The sequence below is a fragment of the Lygodium microphyllum genome, chromosome 8, assembly GCF_053477565.2.
Source record: "Lygodium microphyllum isolate KBCC chromosome 8, Lygodium_microphyllum_v1.1.10, whole genome shotgun sequence".
In the NCBI taxonomy this organism is placed as follows: domain Eukaryota; kingdom Viridiplantae; phylum Streptophyta; class Polypodiopsida; order Schizaeales; family Lygodiaceae; genus Lygodium; species Lygodium microphyllum.
The window spans coordinates 88147647-88164273 of record NC_141142.1 but is presented as its reverse complement, the minus strand read 5'-3'; the positions used below and the strand labels follow the sequence as shown (position 1 = coordinate 88164273).

The 16627-nt window shown below is 39.9% G+C and overlaps 1 protein-coding gene across 1 annotated transcript in view; it reads left to right on the top strand.

Annotated features, from left to right (window-relative positions):
• The window catches only part of LOC148032561 (trafficking protein particle complex subunit-like protein), a 91765-nt gene extending 78074 nt beyond the window's left edge, over positions 1-13691 (top strand). The window contains exons 8-12 of the mRNA XM_087683202.1: positions 4088-4162; positions 4363-4479; positions 10280-10324; positions 10464-10562; positions 12112-13691. Coding sequence (XP_087539328.1) covers positions 4088-4162; positions 4363-4479; positions 10280-10324; positions 10464-10562; positions 12112-12132 — 357 coding nt within the window. The 3' untranslated portion in view covers positions 12133-13691. The remainder of the gene's footprint in view (positions 1-4087; positions 4163-4362; positions 4480-10279; positions 10325-10463; positions 10563-12111) is intronic.
• The last annotated feature ends 2936 nt before the right edge of the window (positions 13692-16627 follow it).

Below are 16627 nucleotides of genomic sequence, written 5' to 3'. Positions count from 1 at the left end.
AGCCTTCTCAAATGGTTTTTCCAGTCTTATCTATAATTAAATATTAATTTTCAGTCTTTAAATATTGAAAATTAATCTAGTAATTATTTCGGTGTCGAGAAAAATAATGTGATTGGCCAATAATTAAATTGGCTAGGCAAATTGTGGAGTAGAAGCAGAAGCAGAGAGAGAGGGCATGCACATTAGTCGAGGTGCTCAATAGTATTGAATAGTAAGAGTGCGTGAGAGTGAGTTAACGGATAGGTGTGTACCAGTGTGGTATACACAAAGAATGAAATAATGTATTTATACTTAGGATACGGTACACTTACACTGCTAGGGTGAGTTCACGTGTGTGAAGTAATATATATGCGGGAGAGCGAAAAGAGCCTTTACACCTAACAACCTCCCACTTAAAGATCCAAAGCAAACCTTTAACCAACTCCCACAAGTCTAATGCAATGCTCATGTTGAGCCTTTGCAAGATTTTTAGTGAGAACATCTACAAGGTTATCCTGTGATTTGATCTTAGTTAGGGTGACTAGACCATCATCTAGAACCTATCTGATAAAATGATACCGAACATCAATACGTTTGGTACGTGCATGAAACATGGCATTCTTAGCTAGGCATACAGCACTCTGGCTATCACATCCAAGTACAAGTGTTTTGGTGGGCAGCTCAAAATCCTTGACCAAACGACCAAGCCAAACTGCTTCTTTTGAAGCTTCAGTGGCTAAAATATATTCAGCCTCAGTGGTAGAGAGTGCTACTATTTTTTGCAATCTAGAGGACCAAGAAACCGCCACACCAGTCAAGGTAAAGACGTACCCGCTAGTAGACTTGTGAGTATCCAAGTCACCTGCCATGTCTGCATCACAATACCCTTGTAGATTTAACGTACCCTTGCCATAGCAAATACATTTTCTTTGTGTGCCCTTAAGGTACCGTAAGATACATTTCACTACTTCCCAATGTGCTTTGTCAGAATTTGACATGAACCTGCTTACAACTCCCACTGCATAAGCAATGTCAGGTCTAGTGGCAACCATAACATACATGAGTGATCCACAAGCTCAAGCATAAGGAACACCCTTCACAGAACTGGCTGCCTTATCATCTTTTGGGCAATTTGCTTTGCTAAGCTTAAGATAAGGTGGAAAAGGTACACCAAGAGGCTTAGCATCAGCCCCATAGAAAAACGATCAAGTACTTTGCTGATGTACTTTTCTTGTGAGAGAAATAAGAGTTGTTGCTCTCTATCTTGTGTTATATGCATGCCCAAAATATGTTCAACTGTACCCAAATCCTTCATGGAAAAGGCTGAATTCAACTATCTTTTCAATGCATTAATTTGGCTTTTATGCTTACGAGCAATAAGCATATCATCCACATAAAGCACAAGTATAATAAGGCTTTCATCACGAGCCTTCTTAATATATAAGCAGTGATCTGCACTACTCCTTTTAAATCCATGTGAGAGCATGAAGGCATCAAACTTTTTATACCAATGTCTAGGAGCCTGTTTCAAACTATACAAGCTTCTCCTAAGCTTACATACCAAATGCTCCTTTCCTTGTATAACAAAGCCTTCAGGTTGTTTCATGTACAACTCTTCTTCCATATCACCATGCAAGAATGCAGTTCTAACATCCATCTGATCAAGTTCAAGATCCATAGATGCTACAATGGCAAATAACACTCGAAGAGTGGTCATTTTGACATCAGGAGAAAATGCTTCCTGAAAATCAATGTCCTCCTTTTGTGTATAGCCCTTAGCCACAAGTTTGGCTTTGTATTTGGTTTGCCATCCACACATTTGATTTATAGACCTATTTGTTAGGAATGGCTTTCCTATCCTTGGGCAATGTAACCAAATCCCAAGTATCATTCTGATACAATGACTTCATTTCTTCCTGCATAGCTAGCTTCCACTTTTTCTTTAATTTAGATGATAAGGCCTCTTTATACGTAAGAGGCTAACCTTTATCTGTGAGGAAAATGCAATCCAAGGAAGGATCAAATCTTTATATAGGTCGTCTGACACATGTAGACCTTACCCAATGATGTGTGTTATCAGGTAATGGATCCACATCCAAGGGAATGCCAATGACCTCATTGTTTGGCTGCTGAACTGCATGTTCAGGTTGTTGTAATACAATTTCAAGTTGTTGTAATTCATTTTCAACATGCTGATTTTGGTGCTCAAGCTGATGTTTAACATCCTCTTGTTGCCCATTTTCTTCTGGCTCAATAATGATACGCTGATTGTCATAATCAGCATCAAAAGGAGCTGAATTTTTAGTGGCTGATGGTTGCTCAAGTGACTGATCATGCTAAAATTTAATTTTCTTTTTGTTTGAGTCATTAGATGTGACATTTTTCAGCAGCTTTGACTCATTAAATACCACATCCCGGTTGCGTAGCACCTTTTTCACACTTGGAACCCAAACTCTATAGCCCATTTCACCTTCATCTCCATAGCCCATGAAGATGCCTCAACGAGATTTCATGTCAAGTTTGGTTTTGCTATCAACAGGTACATGTACATAGAATTCACAGCCAAAGACCCTTAAGCAGTCATATGAAGCAGGTTTGCCAGACCAAACCTCTTCAGGGATGCCACTTTCAAGTGCACGATGTGGAGATCGGTTGCAAATATGCACCGCGGTTTTAAGTGCCTCTCCCCAAAACGATTGCGAGAGATTAGCTGTGGACAGCATGCAGTGAATCTTCTCACATAACGTGCGATTCATTTACTCAGCCACACCATTAGATGATGGATTGTAAGGGGATCAAAAGCTGGCAAACTTGCATCCTGTAAGTGACTCAAAATACCAGTGAAAGCATTCAAATGCTCTGAGGCAGGCTTAGACTCATCAAGCTTCAAGTTGACCAACTTCCGGACGAGATGTACCTGATTGACAGGAGTTATATTCTCATAAGTAGCCTTGAGTTTCTCCCAAACTACATAGGTAGTATCAAACCCCTTTATATCAACCAAGGTATCATCTGTGACAGCCATTTTAATGTAAGTAATGGCCTTTTTATTCATTTTAGCCCAATCATTTGTGAGAAATTTGGAATTGAGATGAGAGACATGAGAGTTTAGTGACTCTAATAGCTACAACGCTGGGAATCCCTATGGCCCAGCACTGGAATGGGGATAGTGGACCCTTCTACCACTTACCAACTTACTACTCACACTTAAAAACAGCATCCAAGCTCTTTGCCAATTTGTGTTTGCAAGGCGGACAGTTGCAAATGCTGTGTTTATATCTTTCTATATGACACAGACTTCTGAAACAACCAGCCAGCCTTCAACTGTCAACCGAACAAATAAAGTCATTTGCAGGTGTAAAATTGTCCTGAAATTTCTGTGAAAAATCTGAACTTGTACTGTGTCCCCTCCAATACTGTGTCGCAGCTGGAGGACCATCTACTCTGCCATCCTGTGGGAGCACCCAGCTCAGCAATGCAGTTTCAGTTGGTACTATAGGGGATTTTGTAGGCCTTTGGGCGTTTCAAGTAATAGCAGCATCTTGTTTTCAGAAAAGAACAGGAATCTGTATAGTTATTACAATGGGGAACATTTGTATGTACATGGTTTATTTGTAAAAATAGGTTTCTAGACCACACTAGAGTGGCAATTGCATAAGACAAGGCACTGAAAAGAACATTCACCAGCATGCATACTCACACACACCCAGAATTTGTTTTTAGTATAACATTATCATCACATATAGGTCTAGATGTCGATGGTATTGTGGTATTTGCTTCACATTTGTGAACCACCTGGTTTATACACTGCAACAATTTCTTTGTTATGTTTGGTTATAATGAATGGAGGAAAATTGGAAATACCTTTCTTACACATCAACAAACTAGAAAGGTTGTTTAAATGTTAAATTGTTTAGATTGTTTGACAACTACTGCTTTCACTTGTCTTCCACCGTATTCCAGTTTATATATTTGGATATGGATACAGAGCTGTCTATCTGTATCATCTTGACTAGGACTTGCCTTGAAGCTCCTTACTTTTGATGCAGATTTATGAGCTTATGCTGGTTTCAATTGAAAAAAACCTCTTATGCTCTTCATGCAACAGGCTCTTCCACAAAAGGAGATTGATGTAAGAGTTAGGGAATTGCCCTCACGGATAATCGTTGAGAGACCTTTCCTGGTATGTGCCTTCTTTGTTATACAGATGTGTTGAAAATGCTTGCACTTGTGTTTTTCATAGTCCTGACAGCAGTACATGAATGAATGCATATAATCTGTTGTGCTTTAGATGCTGACTGAATGTATAGATGCATGGTATGCTTTATGCTGCTATTTGAGGAGTTAATGGGACTGACGGTTTCTGATGCTTCTGTACTGCAGTTATCTTTAAATATAAGCAATCGGACAGATAGACAATTGGGTCCATTGCAGTTACAGATGTCCCGAGATGACAGTGAAGCAAAGAAATCAATTGTTGTGAATGGTCTTTGGACAATGGTCAGTCTGGCATCTTTTTTATTTGGCCTTCTTTCAGCTTGTTCCTTTATTGGATCATGGATTTTGAAAGTGGATTGTGCATATTCTAATGATCACATAACTTCTATGTTCGCTGCCACCAATAGCTATTCTGATTTTTTAATCCCCATCTCTGTCTTGCTGGATGCACTAGAAGAAGTAAAACAGAATGTGAATTAACATGTACAATTTTCAGAGCTCTAAGACACTTTTCTATACTGGAGCCAGTGGAGTTCAAGGTAATAACTGAGTCTGTTAACAGAGAGCAGATCATTTATTGCAAGGAGAGGCACAATGTTGGCTTCAAAAGTGTAGAATTGTTGCAATTATATGTCGAGACTCCAGAGTTTGTCCAGCTCCATCTTGGGTATGGCCTTATTTTGGGCAGCACACCTTTTATGGACTAACCATTTTATGTCCACCCACTCCTGTCCATTGAGTCCCACTTCGTTCTATCATACAGGGCACCCGCCATTCTTATTATACATTTTGACACCACTTACTCACTGTACATCTGACTCGTCCTTGTAATATATCATTTGTATTTCTTTCTCTATTCTCTGTCATTGGGCTTTCTTCCTCTCTTCCACTGTGCACACTCCTATAATAGTATCAGAGTTAAGGCTGCAGAGTAAATTGTGATGGTGCATTAGGATGGCATCACAATATATCTGTTTGTGATAGGCGTAAAGTCCAAGGCAGATCATAGTACCTGAACAGGCAGCAGAAGTCCAACATGGTCGACCCCTCTACAACTCCAACATAAGGTGTGATGAGTTAGAGAATGGTGCTAGTGCAGATTGTGAAGACACTGTTTAGGTGTCAAATGTGGTTGCCACTCATGATGGGTGTGATGACGGCAAATAGATCAACTATTGAAGAGGCAGGTGAAGTGAATGGAGGCAGGTGGAAAAACGCGTGACAGAGATCAAGCACTCATTGTGCAAGACAAGCAACCTAATGCTGATTTGGTGGCCTGTAAAACTTAGGGAACTTGAACCACACACCATGTGTGACAAGCTAGTATATTAGCTGACTTACAAGCTAGGGGGGAGATAGAACGATACCATGTGATTCATCACAGGGGCGAACTAGTTGTAATGAGAGGATTAGCTTGAAATGGAAACTGTTCAGAGGGATCCCATTCTTTCGTGCAACAACCCGAAGATTGACCAAGGTGACTTTTGGGACTTCTGTGGTGGCCGGTACAACTTATGTGACTTAATGCATCTGAAAGTGTACAGTTTTTGATATATGCACATTGGCAGGTTGGCCTACTTTTTTGAGGTGTTTTCCTCCCCATTTATTTTGTTCTCTAGACTGTGTGCCTTGAGGCTTTGTTTGAGGTTGGATGCTTGTTAAGTTCATGAAACTAGTAGTGAGGTTATAAGTTTATGGTCATAGTCACCATTTCTGTAGTCCCAGTTTCAGAGGCTTTACAGACTGAGCTTCTCCTGCTTGCTTGAAGTGGAGATGTCTGCTTCTTTTAACACAAAGCTTGCACATACATGCACACTGCTGAGCATTGGAGATATGTTTATCTATTCGGGCACTTGTTTTTGAGAGAGAAAATGATTCCCTGAGCTTGAGACCCAGTTGGTCATGTGTTTACTGACAACATTATTTTAAGGGGGCATGAGCTGCACATGATTATGTAGCTGCTAGTGGTAATTTACCTATGGGATCTGTTTGATTCCTTTCGAGGTTATGTTCGGATGCTTATGGTGAGTCACCTTCCAGAGGTTGATGCTATGTTCAAGGAAAGTTGAAACTGCCACTGTCGCATGTTCCTTGCTTGGTTCTAGTCCTATTTTAGTGGAGGCTGCTACTCTCCATAGTGATCATGTTTTGGAGGATGTTTCATAAAATTGTGCTATCATGTATTTAGCTGATGTTTTAGATGATTTGAAGGTTGTAATGCTCTTGGTGCAAGGATTGCAGGACTCCTCATTCTAGAGATGTTTCCTTAGGTTCAGAGGGGAACTATTCACATGACGTTGCAAGTTTATATCTCTTAATTGAAGACCAAACATTGGAGGATACTCCTGTCTGATAGAGAGACAGTGCAACTCACGAGGGAGTCCTTTTAGTCCCGAACAAGGGGCATGAAGGTTCCTGTGGGGGCCATCATGGTCCCAAAGGGGCCAGCCACATCTTCATCCTAGTTCTTGAGGTGGCTGCCTACTTCTAGGTCCTTGAGTGGGCCATCATAATCCCACGAGACTATTCCATATGTTGGTGACATCTCTGTGTTCTTTTTGCAAGTTTCAGATTTTGAGATGGATGATTTTCTGGCCATTCTGGATGATTCTTAGGTACTTTCTCTTTCCTGAGGATTTACCAGATTGTTGAGGATCTTTCAATGCTCAAGTTCAACATGATTAGGGATTCTAGTTTCAGTTTGAGTTCTTTATAGATTCAGAGTTTGAGGTTCAAGTTCCCAGGATCAGCACCAAGTTTCTTCAAGAGAGGTCAGCATTGGATGTGCTGACCACACTTTTTAAAAGCGGGGTGCGTAGCTGGTCGTTTTATATTTTGCACTACATGCGATGAGATATTGCTTCATCTTTTTGTCTATGGGAAAGATGACCTCTATGTCTACTTTGCATTCAGATTATTCCTGCCTCTTCCATTTCCTTAGATGGACAGCCCTGTGGTATATTTGGAGTACTTGGAATGCCTTTATTTTTGATTCAACATCGGGCATCCATGGTCAAGTGGCCCATGTTCGTGGTTTAGTGTTATGGCAAATCTCCTCTACGGTGTCAGCTGATTTGTTTCTTCCTGACATTGCTGCTCCGTGTCTAGATATTGTTCACTCCACACCATTTGTCCTTTCTGTGTGATATTTCTATGGTAGAGTCTTGGTAGACTTTCATTTGTGTCTGTTTTTTCTCTGCTAACCTGATGGTCTGATGTAAATATTTACTTCTTAATTCAATTATCCTCACAAAAAAAAAGGCGGGGTGCATACCCTCTCTCCTTCCATGCTCCAGTTTTGGAGTGCCTAGACAAGTTCTCAAGGAGTTTTCTCATTGACATGAGGTATGTTCTTTTTCAGAGGAGACTTTTTGTTTGGCCCTTGGTTCACTCTTGTACATCTTATTTTCCATTTTCCCTCTTAGCATGTTAGTTTCTAATTCTACTTCTCCAAAGTGTTGTCAAGAGGGGACTTGAGAGTTCATCCAGCTTCATTTATTTTGGGCCATGTGTTTTTTATAGATGGATCATTTTTGTCCACCCACTTATGCCCATTGAATTGTGCCCCACTTTTGTCCTATTTTTAGGACACCCATATTCACTTGTTCATTCACTACCGCTTGCGTACTGTACATTCTGCTCATTCATTGTACCTAGATTATTCTCGTGTTGATCCTCTCTTCCTATCTTCTGCTGTGCACAGTCCTATCAACGTAAGGCAGAAACGTGTTGTATAAGGTAGAAATAGCAAGCAAAATGTGATAAATCCCATGGACCCAAGTATGAGAGTTTGCATAGCATGAGAAAGTAGGGGAGAGCATGAGAAAAGAGCCAACATAAGACTAAGTAACACTCCCCTTGGGTGCAGTATGGTTCTTCACCTACACCTATATTGAACATGATGAGGCCTCTCCTTTTCACACTTAAATTTGATGGTCACTAAGCCTCTAACTCAATAACCTTATACGAATCCAAACTAATATCAAATGATTATTAAATAAGGTGTTACAAAGATTTCATAAATATTAATTTTCTTTCTCATGCCATTGACAAATTGGTGACCAGAAATGGATTCTGTTTTCAACAGAAGTTGCCATAATAATTAATCAGGAAACTTTTAGATACACCCATGGTTAGAATGATCATAGTTTCATAAAGGTTGCATAATTAAAATACCGCTTGATGCAGTCATGCATTCAGCTGTATTAAAAATAAAGGAGAGGGAAGGTGAGGGGAGGAGGTGGAGGGCTGCATGGGAGGGTGAATGAAGTTAGATATGTGTAGGAAGGAGAGGTTGGACATTGCAAGTGGAGGGGAACATGGTAAAGCACTACAGATTGAGGGGGAATTATCGGAAAGGGGGACTGAAACAAAGCCAAGGAAAGGGCAAAGGAGCAGCCGAGCTGATGGGTGCTTACTACTGATACGAGTGGAGAGGTGTCATGAGGACATGTATTTTGGAAACCTCACTTAACATGTGGATTAAAAATTAATCCACATGTTAAGTGAGGTTTCCAAAATACATGTCCTCATGACAGCCCTCCCCCTTGAAATCCTTGCAATCGTCCTCGATTGCACTACCAAATGCATCAAAAGCAAAGTACTACACCGGAATTTCCCTAAATGATTGATTTTCTTTAGTTCTTTGCATCTACAAGCTGTTGTGGCAGGGCAACAGCTGCATTTGACTGATGTTCAGTCATTCTTCGCGACAAAACTCTGAATTTTCTCTCTCTACAGCTTTCTCTCTCATCTCCTAGCCATTTTATAGCCTTGCTCTGAAGATTGCAACATTTGGACCCTTGGAGGTTGAGAAATTGCAAATTTCTTTGCTGCAAACCCTAACTTACAGCAGAAATTAGGGCTTAGCAATACCCTCGGGAAGTGTGGCCAAAATTGGAAGCTCCAAGACTTAGATTCAACAAGACTGAAAGTGAATTTTAGCTAAATTCAAGTAGAGGACTAGCCAGCCATTGAATTTGGGGCATTTCCATTGTCTATGAAGTGGGTGAAGGCTAATTAAGTGCCCGAATCAAGGGGCAAATCAGATTGAAGACTTGCTGGTCACTTTGGACAGCAAGGGAGTTTGGATTGTGAAGGGGATCGGGAGAATCCCATTGTAAATCAACTCCTTCTTCAAAAAAGCTAAAGAAATACCGAAAGGGGCGCCAATATTGGGGCCAATCGGGTGTGCATTGTCCAAGATCAGTAGGTAAATTTGTATTTTCAGATTTGCATTGATTGTTTGTTGCTGTAATTAAGTTGTAATCAGGGATTTCCCACCCATCCACGGAAGGAAGGCTGGTTTCAAGAGGAGAGGGAGAGGCTTGAAGGGGCAGAATGTGTGGAGAAGACAACGGGCAGCATGATGACTGCAACAGGCAGTAAACATGCTCCTTGGTCCACTGTACAACCCATGTGTCAATCAGTTCATGCTAGCATTTTTAGGACAGGGCTGAAAGTAATAGTTATTGAAGTTGTCTAATTAATATGAAGCATTAGAAACTGTGTCTGAGTGGTTGTCTCATTTGACACCATCGTTTTACTTCCATCTCAAATTAAAGGAATAAAGCAGTGAATGCTGCGTTGCGAAGGAGTTCAGGATGTACTGTAGTTTGATTTGATAAGAGAGCAGCTGAGTTATTGTATTGTGTAAATGTGAAAGATGCTTTTTTTTTGGTGGGGGGGGGGGGGTTTACTTTACACATGCAGACTCTTGGGTTTCTGCTCCAATCAACACATTTAAGAATTGCATGCACATTGATGCATATGAAGCTTTAAGGTATTGAATTTGAAAGCTGTTATGTGGTAGTTGGGTGCTAAATAATAGGCACTGAGGTGCTTTTCTTTGGTGATTTTAATGCTGCATGAGAGCAGTTGAAATTGCCTGAATGCTTTACTTCTAGCAAATTGTGTAATATTTTTGACTAAGATGTAGAGGCATTTTAAGTAACCCATTCTTCACCAAGAGGATCACTGTTCTTGAGTTTGAGAAACAACTCATATGTATGATCAAACATTTACTTCTACCTGCTTCAAAAATTTTGAATCCTGCTTGACATAGCCATGTGGATGATTACAGGTCGTTCCTATTCTGGAACCTTTCAGTACCACTGAGCTCAATCTTGTAAGCTTCTTCCCACTTTCATTTTCTTCTTCTGTCAGGTTTGATGTAGTTTCCTTTGCAAAGTCTAAGAGTAGTTCTTATAGTGGTTTGTCAAGGGAATATGCTGATAGAACTAAACCAGTGCTGTTGGAATTTTCAGTCCCTTGTTGCTACAGCTGTTGGTGTCCAAAAGATAGCTGGAATAGGGATAGTAGATGCCCAAGATGGGAAGCCGTATGACACTTTGGGAGCCATAGAGGTAGCAGAATTGTGTCATATCAATACTTTAAATTTAGAAACAGCTTGTATAAAGTGCCTATTTTCATGCTATTTGTGATTTAATACTGCTTCTGCAACTGGCTTCACCAAAGAGCTCTAGTATGTGTTGTCCCTGTTGTAAGAACTGTACTGAGGCAAAAACAATCACATAGGATGAAGACAGAGTAAACTGCTGCGCAATAAGTAGGTTTACAGATGTCCAACCTGATTGAGGGAAATCTGAGGCTGACTGTTGAATAGGTCATCATTGCCTCCATCCAGAAACTCCTGCATGGATTTTTACTGCTATTAAGCGATGGGAGATGCTTCATATCTACATCATTTGAATGTGCAATATGAAAGGAGCCTTCTAGACCTTTAGTGAAGCTTTGTTGGGATAAATATGCCATATTCGATGAGGAGACTGATAGCGGAATTACTGCAAGGGAAGTAACTGTATAGGATACACTTGAGACTTGTATGCATACGCATTTGTTATGATTTTGGGCTAGTGAATTCTATAGCACACTGTACTATCAGTCCTCAATCTGACCAGTTTGGCCAAAATAAGATAGAATCTAAAGGTTCTATATTATGTGAAGCTGTACATTGATAGTTTGTGAGGGATAGAAGCCCAGGATTATTTTGATTGTGTCATGACCTTGTCAGCACATGAAGGCTTGTTCCTTGGCAAATAGGTTCTCAATTTCAGAAAGAACATTTAATATGGCTATGCTCTTTATCAAACCAGATTTGTAAGGATGTGTCTAAACTCTCTGCAATATGTGTTTGGCATGAAACATGGTCAAGGTCATTGACAACAGACATTAAGAAAATTTGTATTGCTGTGACACTGAAGAGCAGCTTCAAAGCCTTCTTGTGTAGTAGCAACTTTGCAAGTAGTCTTAGCGAGGTTGCAGAGCTTGATCTCAATGTTCAATGTTTAGTTTCCTCAGCAAGGATGAGAAAGAACATGCGTTGTGCCAACCTTCATCTTTACGTTTGAAGTCACCAGCTAAATGGTGATTATCTATGAAAATATGTGATTGAAATTGGTCAGTAGAATCTGCACGCTAATAAATTCTGCTTTGATGAGCTATTTCAATGTCAAGGCAAAAGCACCGTCTTTGAAGTCTTTCTCAGCTTCTTTACAGGGTTTGCATTCCCCAAAACTGTTTCAGCTTCTATCTCACAAACTGTAACATCAGTACCTTCTTGAGAACTGTTCTGGATTTCCTAGCATGCGTTAGATGATTGCCTCTTTCCAGGCCCAAGCAATTTTAATATCAAGTCAGAAGCATCTCTTTTGAAGTCTTTCTCAGATAGTCCACAAGGTTGTGCATTTACCAAAACTGTTTCAGCCCCTACCTTGCAAACTGTCTGGCATGCTGTATTCTTGAGAACTATTCTAGCTTTCCCAGCATGCATCAAGTAATTGCTTGTTTCCATGCCGTAGCTGAACCATAAGAATGAGAGAGAACACAAAGCATATTTGACATGCTTACTACTTTGTTGACAGACTCTAATTTTGCTTTTGATTGAGTATGCAGGTCTTTGTGGAATCTTGTTAGCTGGGTTCTGATTCTTGAATAGTGTTGTGATACCACTAATGAGCACAAGGGGGAAGACGCAATGGAAGTGTACATGGGGGGCAGATGCAATGGGAGTGTACAAATATCCAGCTTGGTCAGATGATTCTCATTTCAATTCGAGGAACCAAGTCGATCAGGATAACTTCTCACTTCGATCATCGTTGTATGAGCCTTAATTCTTAGGAACAATAACTAATTAACCACTTCTGGAAGGTGAGGCAATGGCAGTCTGCCCTTCATTTTGAGGTATCGGGATAAATATGGTTTGAATCAAGTTTAAGCTGGCTGTGAATGATCGATTGTGTGTCAATGGCGCTTGGACCTTTAGGCGGCCACCTGTGACTTTGGATTGTGATCTGCTAAATCTTCGAAGAGAGTGTCCTTTGTAGGCAAGATTTCATTCACCCATACCACCACATGCTAAAGCCTGAATTTTTGGAAGTAAGCAGTGAAATATACAAGGAACAGAACTCGAGGACGATGCTGGAAAAGATGGTGCATGTCCTGAGCAGCACCAAGCTTTCAGTGAAGATATGATCGTATTACAATAATGACGTAATTTATGGCATGACAGCCTGCATCTCATGTTTATAAGCACAACGGAGTCACAAAACTCAAACAAGTTCACCTCGTTCTCTTAACTCTCAACAAAATTTAGCGTTTGGGATCGACTGATGATAGTATGGCTCCGTTTCAAAAATAACTGACAACGTAACTCTGTGTGTATCTCATATCTCATATTTGTAGGTAGAACGATGGAGTCACAAAACCATCTCGTTTGCTATCTCACACAATGAACATGCTGCAAATGGTTATTAGAAGACCAGAGGAAGAAATGGTCGAGTGACAACACTGGAGTCTTAAAATAACATCTCAATGAGTTCACTTAAAAAGGTGCATCCGCATTCTGCCGTAGAAGATATGGTGGCTTGGTTGTACCATTGAATATACATCTTAGATCTTTCCTCTTCCTTTTGAGTTCGAGAGAGACACGCACTGTTTTGTGGGTTTTTTACCTCTCTAGTATACATAACGTCTCTAGATGATGTACCCGAGTCTGGTTACTTAATGCCTCTAAATGCTGCTTGGAGTCGGTTTGGAGATTGGAAAAAGGTGATTAAGGCACTGGACAAACTTGGGAAGAGACTACAAGCAGCCAGTGGTCATAAAGCAAGTGGGCTCTTTGAAGAGGCCATGCAGGAACTTCAACTTTGTCGTGCCATTAATCCTATACCGTCACCACCTCCACCGCCACTAGAAGACGAGAAGAGCGCTTTAATCATTGACCTAAATGATGTTTTGATCGCAACTATGCATTAAAAATTAAGTCCCTTGTGTGTTCAATGGCATATGGAGCAAGTAAAGGTGTAAATATTACCTTTTAATATGCGTATGTTTGCAAGGGTGGAGTTGCACATAAGAGGTTCATCAAATGCTCTTCCAGTGCTCCTCAGAGATGGAAGATATTTTTGCATGTATTTGTGGCCAAAGTTTTGCAACATAATGTAGGAAGAGCAAGTTTCCAGCACTAAAAGTTGACTCATGTTCAAGGCATTGGGAAATGGTGGGTAAACAACCCATATAAGCTATTTCTCAATGAATGGGCTGAGTTTTTCATAAAGTAAAGGATCTTATAAATGAAAGTAGTTTATCTAACAAACTGATTGGTGATATGGCTATGGGGATGGCTCAATGCCCCAAATTGCCTCGGGCATGGATTTGAGAGAGAGAGACTTTCCTACACAAGGGGAGCTACGATTTGTATTGCTCTTGCTATGATAAGCTTCTCCGCCATTTAAAGCAAATCTAAAATATTCAAACTTGTACTTATAAATAGGTTAGTAGCTCTAATGTAGTTAGAGCATCATACATACCCTATTCATTTTGTATGCTCCATGAAAGTGTAAAGATCCTAGTGGAGGATGTTAACCAAATTCATGTATTGCTAGTATAACATTTGCTAAAAATAGTAAATTGCTAAAAAGTGGCAACTTCGAGACTAACAAATATGAAGAAAAATGTGAAGGCCATTCGGAGTTAAATCATGTTTTTCACAAGTTATAAATAGCAATTGTTATATACAGTAATTGCTAAATTCCAAGTCACAACTTCAGTTGGAAATAGCAAGGAGAGACTAAGGCAAGGTGGCCTAAGAAAATAACATAGTAATTTTTAGAGAGATTTATGATCTCATATTCTCTTTTAATTGCATCTCTATTTAATTACAATTGTTGAAGCTAGTCCGTTGCAAGTTAGAGTTGGTTGTTAAATTCTTGAAGCACACATATAATACTTATTGCAAATGTGAGAGTTGGGCTTACTTGTGCATATTGTGAAACTTCCTCGAGTCATAGAAACGTGTTTTTAAATTCATCCATGTGTGCACATAAGACCCACAAAATAAGGTGGATCTACGGGCAAGTTCGTTCATCTATGGAAAATAGTTTAAGCCATGTAAAAAAGAGAAGATTAAACATGAGAGTAGACATGAGAATGAATAAGCTTTGATGCTACTTGGCTAAGAAACCTTATGTATATAATGTGTAAAATGAATAGAGAGACTCATTCTCGTGTGTGCAATTTGTAAGTCCAAGCTTTGTTTTCTTCTTGTTGCTTCCACGAGAGAGAGAGAGAGAGAGAGAGAGAGAGAGAGAGAGAGAGAGAGAGAGAGATTTATGGCTCCAAAAAAGCTAATGAGATAAAAATGAGCACATTTGATCATGTTGTCTCAACTTGAGAACAATGAAAATGAGATTGAAAACAACTATGATGATTGTAAGTAAAGGCTACCACCACATATAAAATGATTTCTTGATGATCCCTTCAATTGAGTTCAAGGATCGCATTTGAATAAATATGACTCTCTATAGATGATATACCCTCCTCAAGGTAAGAATATGTGCCATGGGGTGGTCCAAGACATTGAGTCCACTTAAGGAGAGATACTCCTTTGATGGCAAGCATTGATGGCTTGAATTTGTTGAAGGTAAGGATGCTAGGCACAGTGATGGGTGTCTTGCTTTGTAGACTATAGCTACTTGGTTTGTTGTGATTCCTTGGCTCATAGGTGGTGTGTGGCTTTGTTGTAGGGATATCACTTATTGAGATCGCTCTAGAGCCAACACTAAAAGAATCTATAGAACTGGCTAGCTTAGTGGCTCTATCTTTGCCTTTGTTCTACTCCTTCAAAGCTTCTCTCTTTATGTTTGAAGTTGCAATAAGAATAATCCTAGGCATCTATGATCCTTGTGCCCCATTAGCTTATGGAGAGGCTCAACCCTCTCTCAAAAAAGGCAATGAGATCTCCCTTCGATCTCATAAAATATTGTACATTTACAATAAAGTCCTCCTTAGACTCAACCTCATGGTGGCATAATTGATAGATGCATGTATCCTCAGATGTGTGTATACCAATCTGTCTCAATCTTGAGATACTATGATGATATCCATTTCTATCTAGTAGCATTGCATATCCCATGGGAGAGGTGAACTATGTATGATGGCCTAACAAGGAAACCCTTTGTTGACACATGTAAGAGATGGCATTTATATTATGCCATCTTCATACCAAGGGGCTCTAGGGGGTCACGTGCAAGATGTGTTACTTTTGGGGGGTCTCGATTGCTACTTTTGAGGCTCAAAACCAAAATGTGGCTTCTACATCTCCACTACATGGTTGAGCATCTCAATTGCTCCTTTTGACCCTACTACATGGTTGAACATCTCAATCGCTACATTTGAGGCTCAAAACCTTGCTTTCCAATAACCCCTACCAATCCAATAGATGTCATTCAAGGTAAAATGAATATGTCTAGGACTTCAAATGAATTAGCTTAACTACTTCCAAGTCATCATCGTGATTATCTATCACTTTAAGTGACCATTCACCTTAATTGTTGCTCATCACCTCCACTGGACTTTTTCCACTACATCACATAGACTAATGGTGTATCTCACTTATATCCATTAAGTATTCCAAGTTGTTTTGATTGAATGGAAAAGAAAAAAATGTAAGTTTCTTGCTAACTCCTTTATGGAGCAAGCATTTGGGGCCGAAGCCTCACACAATAAGACAACTACCTTTAACTGATCATGATGGACCAAAAATGAAGTTTAATGATGGATGGGAGCATGTGGAGCAATCATTCGTCATGATGATATCATGTATGATACGAGCAAAGAGCTCAACCCAATAGGAGATCATCAAAGCAAACATTGTTGGGAATAAAGAGCCTTTTATACGTGCTCGGGTGTGAATCCACCCTTAGCACTTGTACTTTACATATATCTATCACAAAAACCTAAAAGAGGTACAACTTATTGAACCCACAAATCGTGCATCTCTCACACTCTCTACACTCTACTATTACTCATGTTTTTCTCTGTCTGACATTGCCATTGTTGACTACTGTATCTCCACTACACATTTGACACTACAAATTGGTATTAGAGTGAAGGTCATTGTGAGGTGCTT